Raw genomic sequence first — 7,005 nt, 5'->3', positions numbered from 1 at the left:
CCACCTCCACAGCCTTCTCCCTCCACCTCCCCTTTACTATTTTGCCCCTTCCTCCATCTTTTCTTTACTATTTTGCCCCTCAGTAAAATTTTATTTTTAAAATTATTGTTTTTTAATTTTACTCATTTATAACATATTTCACTGATAACCTACGTAGTTCCTTGTATGAGTAAAATATTTTTCTGCAAAACTTGGTGATCGTGAAAAGAATTATCAAGCAATCTTCCTCTTGTTCTCGGTGCAGTGCGTTTGTGGTGTAGTGTCCTTGTCGTGGTTCCTCTCCAGGTACGTAGTCATAATCCTTCCAATAATCCTAAACCCTAAACCCTTCCCATAATGCTTCCAATAATCCTTTTAATATGCAAGCCTATAATCCTTCCCATGAGCCGCCAATAGTAAAATAAAAACGAAACGTAAAGGAACACTACCTGGACGGATGACATCCTTCAACGGATGTCAACATCCGTTTAAGGCAAAACGGATGTCGACATCCGTTTCGCCTTAAACGGATGTTGACATCCGTTGAAGGATGTCATCCGTCCAGGCAGTGTTCCTTTTACGTTTCGTTTTTATTTTATTTAGGATTTATTTTATTTACAGTAGTTTATATTTAAATTTTTAATTTTAAATGTTATATATGGTTAGTTTTTAAACGTAATAATTTTGTTAAAATATGAATTTGTTATAGATGATTTTTGTATCTTTAATTCTTTAATAATTTGATAATTATATAAAAAATTATTTATTACTCTATTTATATCAAATATATAATTTAATTATATTAATATTTTTATATTTGTTTGATTAATTATTAATTATGTTAATAAGGGTCATTATAATTTTGTAGGTGATTATTATTTAAAATGGATGAATATCTTCATATGGATTCTCAGATTGGTTGTAGTTTGAAATCTGATTTGTCTTCATCAATTAGCAAAGTTGTAGAGAGAGATTTAACAAATAGATTTACAACAAATGAAATATTTCATTCACGGGAGCACTTAATTCAATGGGTAAGAGAGATGGCTTTTGATTTAGGATTTGTTGTGGTAATAGTAAGATCTGACATAGCTACTGGTGTACGGGGAAGAAAAACGTATGTCATACTTGGATGTGAAAGAGGGGGAAAATATAGGAAATACAAAGCTGATGCAGTGGCTAGTGTATACGGCACTCGTAAATGTGAATGTCCGTTTAGATTAAAGGGTAAACCATGTTCAGATGGGGTCGGATGGGTGTTGAAGGTGATGTGTGGACATCACAACCATGAGTTGGCTGAAACTTTAGTGGGTCACCCTTATGCTGGCAGGTTAAATACGAGTGAGAAGTCATTACAGGTTGATATGACAAAGAGTAAAGTTACACCTACAAATATTTTATTAACACTCAAACAAAATAATGATCGAAATGTCACAACGATTAAACAAATCTACAACGCAAGGCATGCGTATAAACGATCATTAAGAGGGTCCAGAACTGAACTACAACAACTTATGATGTTGTTGGATCGGGATAAGTACATTCACTGGAGTAGGTGTGCTGATGATTTAGAGGTTGTTACTGACTTGTTTTGGACACATCCTGATGTGGTGAAATTGTTAAACTCATTTAATGTTGTATTTATGATGGATTCCACATATAAAACAAATAGATATAGACTTTCGTTGCTTGAGATTGTGGGTATGACGTCTACAGGGTTAACCTTCTCAGCAGCATTTGCTTTCTTGTCTACTGAAAGGCAGAGTAATTTCACATGGGCTTTGGAAAAGCTGAAAGGTTTATTTTTAACATTTGAGGGTGGTCCTAAAGTTATTGTGACTGACCGAGACTTGGCTTTGATGAATGCCATATCAAGTGTATTCCCTGAGTCATATCAGATGTTATGTCGGTTCCACATCCTTAAAAATGTTAAAGCTAAATGCAAAATGTTAGTTCATTCTACTGAGGTTTGGGAAGTGTTGATGGATGCATGGGAAAATGTGATGGATTGTGCTGATGAAAGCTTGTTTGCTGAGTATGTGAATGGTTTTCAATACGCAAACAGATCATGGCCTTTGTTCTTTGAATATGTTAATCAGACTTGGATTATTCCGTACAGCACATACTTTGTAAAGTTCTGGACGAACAAAGTAATGCATTTAGGGAACACAACCACAAATAGGTATGTTGTAATGTTATTTTATTTATTTGTTTTGTAGATAAATATTTATTTGCACTTGTTGAAGTTTTTTTTTTGTTTCAAGGCTGAATCTGCTCATTGGAGCCTGAAGAAAGTTCTGGGCAATAGTATGGGTGATTTGTGTTCTTGTTGGGATAGTGTTCATAATGTCATTATCTTACAACACAACAAGATTAAGGCGTCATTTGAAAGTAGTTTGTTGCTCAGGAGTGACCATTTTAAAGGCTACATATATAGAGAACTTATTGGGCGTGTGTCTCGATATGCATTGGATCTCATTACTAAGGAATTGAAAATAGTGCAGCAGATAGGATTGGACTCCTCAAAGTGTGGATGCGTATTGAGACGTACATTTGGTGTCCCATGTGCATGTGAATTAGCACGATATGATCCTAGGATGATCCCTATAGGTGAATTTCATATCATGTGGCGAAGATTGCATTTCTCAAATGTTGAATTAAATGAAACTAAGCCTCAGTTATCCATTAAAGATGAGTTGAAACAAGTAGAAGAACGATTCAATGAGGTTGACATTGGCGGTAAAGTCACCATCAAGCAGAAGTTACTTGAAATTGTTTGTCCTACATTGACATCAATGGTCCCTCCATTACATAAAGTCAAGACAAAGGGTGCACAAAAAAGTAAAGTTAAACGAAGTGAAAGGTCTACTACGCGGGATCCATCATATTTTGAGTATGTGGACGCCTTTCATTCAACCATAGAATCTTCATCTGTGAGAAGTAAATTACAATCAAAGCCAAAAGCAATGAAGAAAAGGAGAGTTCCAATGATAGACCAGTTTCATTCTACTACTCACCCCTTCATTGTGGACGTTGTTGATGTTGTGGCTGATGGTCACTGTGGGTATAGATGAATTGCTGCGTTGTTGGGACTCGGAGAAGATTCATGGCCCGTTGTCAGGAATGAGTTGTACAAAGAACTCAGTGCATGGCGTGATGAATATGCAAGCCTAGTAGGAGGCTATGATAGACTAGAAGAACTGAGGACCTCTTTGTTGGTGCAGTCACTGTCCGCGGTAAGTGTTTCCCGTTTTATGTAGTTTCTTTATTACATGGTTTTTTCTAACAACTTTTATTCATAACAGGCTAACAAGAGCAAGTGGATGACATTACCAGACATTGGTTATGCAATTGCTAACCGATATAACGTTATCTCAGTGTGTTTGTCATACTCTCAAAATTATACTATCTTTCCACTATGTTCCACACCACCTTCTGATATCACTCAACATCGCTTAATTTGTATAGGACATGTTCATGGATGTCATTTTGTGCAGGTAAGTGCATTTTGTTATGAATTCATTTTAAAATTACTTATCACTCAATTATATTTTGTTATTTGTATAATGTAGGTTAAGCTACAAGAAGGTTGTCCGTTGCCCACGGTGAATATCATGTCCTCAACCCACTGTTATCTTGAGGCACGAGCGTGGTCATCTATTTATACTAGTAGGATGCACGCATTTGAACAGTTGATGGACATAACAACATCTTATGTTGACTTAGGTGATTCATGATATTTATATTATGTATGAAGATATGTAAAAATACACTATTATATTTTGTTATTTAAGTACTTATTGTCAATATTCATGATAATTATACTTTTATTATTCGTGATATTTATGTAGTATTTATTTATATATGAAGATATTTATATTACTTGTTGTTAATTAAGTTCTTATTTTTTTTCCACTTAAACATATAAATATTTGATCATCTATATAACCAATATAAAAGAACATGTAACTCAAAATGAAATATAAAGTCCTGTAATACATAATGAGAAAAAGGAAATATAAAGTCCTGTAATACATAATGAAAAAACGAAATAGAAAGTCCTATCAATTAGACGTTGACCGTCTACCACGCACATGCCTCTGCTCTCTCCTAGTCGTGGAATATTCGTCGATGCCTTCATTAGCAATCTGAAGCAGGTCCACTGACACCTGATGTGCAACAGTACCCTCGGTGACATGACGACACGATATCAAGGACTGTAACATTCTCGCCATTCGCCTAAATCTAGCCTGCATTATAATTATATCAAACAATTAAATAAACAAGGTGATCAAAATTTAATAATATAAGCAATGAAAAATAACATACCAACGCGCCAAATGGTGAAGGTGGAGACGATCTACGATGGGATCGTGCCTCCCGTGGAACATCGGGGCGTTGTCTAGGTGCAAGAGCCGGTCGCGCGTCATCTGCAGCAACAATAATATAAGGATGCGAAACCCTCCTGAACCATTGAATGTAACCATCGACACAGTCAGAAGGGGATGATGCATGTCTGACATTACTCACAACGTGAGCTCTGAAGTGCAACCACATATGATCAATGGCCACTACATCTGCATCTGGAACCGTAGTCGGTGATCGTGGAATGTCTTGCTGAAACCCAAATTGCCTCAGCACACGCTCAGGCAAATGACGACAAAGGGTGACACCAATCCGAATCCATCCAGAATACATACAGATGCCGAAGAATGGCCGAATGCCCCGATGCCCCTCATACGGATGCCATACAACTCCACTGTATGTCAGCGCATCCAACTATGATCGAATCTCTGTAAGAGTGGAACTCTGCCTAGGGCTCTGCCACCTCATGGCACGTGGTGTGGTGTCATCGTAAGAAGCTACCAACCGCCTCCTCCCCATACTAGGGAAATGTTCCTATATCCAACTCTAAAAAATAATTATTCAATTAAATTTCATCCATCTTCGAACATGGAAATAAATACATGAAATAAATGTCAAAGTTATAACTGTACCTGAAATAGAGTCAAATATCCAGCCATCTGCTTCGTGGAGGCGAGACTCGCATCCCCGAGCTGGTCGTACAAATAGGCGAGTGCAGCAACACCCCAGGCATATCTGCCACACGCGTGTACGTCTCTAAATAACAATAAGTAAGACACGCGTATAGAACTGGCACTCTTATTTGCAAAAATTGTGCATCCTACTAGATTCAACAAATATGCTCTAGCAGCATAGTCCCAATGCTGCGACTCACACCTCTGAACATATATCTCTCTAAGCCAGCTGAGTCTGACTTTCGGACCACGTGCGTCCTCCATCTCAGAACCTGCTGTGCCACCATCAACACCGAGTAGTTGCACAAGGGTTGTACGAGCCTCCTCAAACTCCACATTTGTCCCATCACGGGCAGGTGAAGTAATGTCGAGACGTCATCAAGAGTAATCGACATCTCCCCTATAGGGAGATGGAAACTACTGGTCTCAAAATGCCACCTCTCTATGAATCTGAGGAGTAACCCCTTATACACGTAATCATAACAAATCCCTGTAAGAGGCATCAAACTGGAATTCAACACAATATGTTGAATTCCCTCGTGGCATGGTCCTAACTTATTTACTTTTTTTCCATGAGAGATCAACTTCAGCGTGTCCCCTCGATCCTACACATCAATATTTAATAAAATTTCTATTAAAAATAATAATAAAAAATTTTATTTTTGCACTCACCCGGCCTTGTGAAATAGCATAAGCTACATGCTGAACATAGTGGGTCAGCAATGAACCATCACGTGGACCTCCAGGAAATCCACCGACATCTTCTTGTATGTCATGAACATCCACATGCTCCTCCTCATCATCATCGTCGTTAGGGGCCGTAAATGCATTCTCTTCACCATGAGTCTCATACGCCTCATATGGTTGTTCCTCAACAGCTCGTTCCTCAGCTATGGGGACATCCTGGATAGGAGCTGCACGACTTCTACGAGCAGAAACGGTAGATCTTCTCCGAGCTTCGCCCTGCGACGAACTCTCTCCTCGAGAACTCTCTCCACGAGAACTAAAAGATGCACCACGTGTTCTTGCCATTTCTAACAATAATTTGTTTGTTTAATTTCAAAAATTAAGAAAATTATTATTTTAAATATCATTAATAAACTATAACAAAATACAATTCAAAATAAATTAAACTAATAATAATTATTTTATTAACTACAAAAAAATTAAATAAAATAAACAATTAACTAATTAATTAAAAAAATACATTTAAATATATTTTCATTTAATTATTATTATAAATACAAATTTATTAATATTAAATACAATTAAATTAATAATATTTATTTCAAGAAATAAAAATAATTTAAATATATAAAATTTTATATATCTAATTCAAACTTAATCAATTTATTTAAAAAATACCAAATTTAAAAACTGTAAAAGGTTAAAGAAAATCTAAAAATAATTATATATATCAAATAACTATATTTAAAAAGAATTTAAAATATTAAAAAAAAAAATACAGCATCCGAGAGCCAAAACGGATGTGGGATGTCCGATTACCCTTCAACGGATATCCCACATCCGTCGACGGAAGTCCGACATCCGTCGAAGCGTAACGGATCTCCCACATCCGTTTCGGCCTTTCGCGGACACTGTTGAAACGCGACAAGCACCAAGGCAGAAAGCACCGAAAACAAACCTGGACCACGCCGCACGCCGCAGATCCGCTCCTCTCCCAGCTGAACTGCCTCCACCGCACCAAGGCACCAACGGCTCAACGGCTGCTCCATAAACTCTCTTCCGGAAAAGGAAGAAGAAAGAAATGGAGAAATAGAAGTGAAAGGTTGATGAGGCTTGACGGAAGAGAAGAGAAAAAGCTTGACGGAAGAGAGAAAGGTAAACGGAAATGGAAGAGAGGAAGAGGTGCAGAGGGAAGTAAATCAAAGGTTTTAAATAAATTAAAATATTAAAATAATAAAAGTAAAATCAGAGGATATAATTGGCATTTTAGAAAATTGGGGAGGTGGAGGAAGAGACGTGT

General features: G+C 37.0%; 2 protein-coding genes across 2 annotated transcripts; one reads left to right on the top strand and one right to left on the bottom strand.

Annotated features, from left to right (window-relative positions):
• Nucleotides 1-1,022: 1,022 nt before the first annotated feature.
• On the top strand, nt 1,023-3,716 carry LOC128197796 (uncharacterized). Its single transcript, XM_052880592.1, has 6 exons — nt 1,023-1,567; nt 1,652-2,129; nt 2,244-3,039; nt 3,082-3,215; nt 3,285-3,476; nt 3,552-3,716. Exons 1-6 carry the CDS (start codon nt 1,023-1,025, stop codon nt 3,714-3,716), a joined length of 2,310 nt encoding a protein of 769 aa, XP_052736552.1.
• Nucleotides 3,717-4,758: 1,042 nt separating this feature from the next.
• Nucleotides 4,759-6,050, bottom strand: LOC128197795 (uncharacterized). Its single transcript, XM_052880591.1, has 3 exons — nt 5,691-6,050; nt 4,977-5,339; nt 4,759-4,878 (listed from the first exon to the last, which is right to left on the bottom strand). The coding sequence occupies exons 1-3, from the start codon at nt 6,048-6,050 to the stop codon at nt 4,759-4,761; spliced, it is 843 nt and encodes a 280-aa protein (XP_052736551.1).
• Nucleotides 6,051-7,005: the final 955 nt, after the last annotated feature.

The sequence above is a fragment of the Vigna angularis genome, chromosome 7, assembly GCF_016808095.1.
Source record: "Vigna angularis cultivar LongXiaoDou No.4 chromosome 7, ASM1680809v1, whole genome shotgun sequence".
In the NCBI taxonomy this organism is placed as follows: Eukaryota; Viridiplantae; Streptophyta; class Magnoliopsida; order Fabales; family Fabaceae; genus Vigna; species Vigna angularis.
This window is presented reverse-complemented; position numbering and strand designations above follow the sequence as displayed.

Excerpts from the sequence above, each read along its gene's own strand:
- LOC128197796 (XM_052880592.1), top strand. The coding sequence starts at position 1,023 with ATGGCTTTTGATTTAGGATTTGTTGTGGTAATAGTAAGATCTGACATA. Across the intron at positions 1,568-1,651 it reads TTAGAGGTTGTTACTGACTT|ATATAGACTTTCGTTGCTTG; the intron begins GTTTTGGACACA and ends TAAAACAAATAG. Across the intron at positions 3,477-3,551 it reads ATGGATGTCATTTTGTGCAG|GTTAAGCTACAAGAAGGTTG; the intron begins GTAAGTGCATTT and ends TGTATAATGTAG.
- LOC128197795 (XM_052880591.1), bottom strand. The coding sequence starts at position 6,050 with ATGGCAAGAACACGTGGTGCATCTTTTAGTTCTCGTGGAGAGAGTTCT. Across the intron at positions 5,340-5,690 it reads ATGCTATTTCACAAGGCCGG|GCTCGTACAACCCTTGTGCA; the intron begins GTGAGTGCAAAA and ends GAGTTTGAGGAG. Across the intron at positions 4,879-4,976 it reads GATATTTGACTCTATTTCAG|GAACATTTCCCTAGTATGGG; the intron begins GTACAGTTATAA and ends AGTTGGATATAG.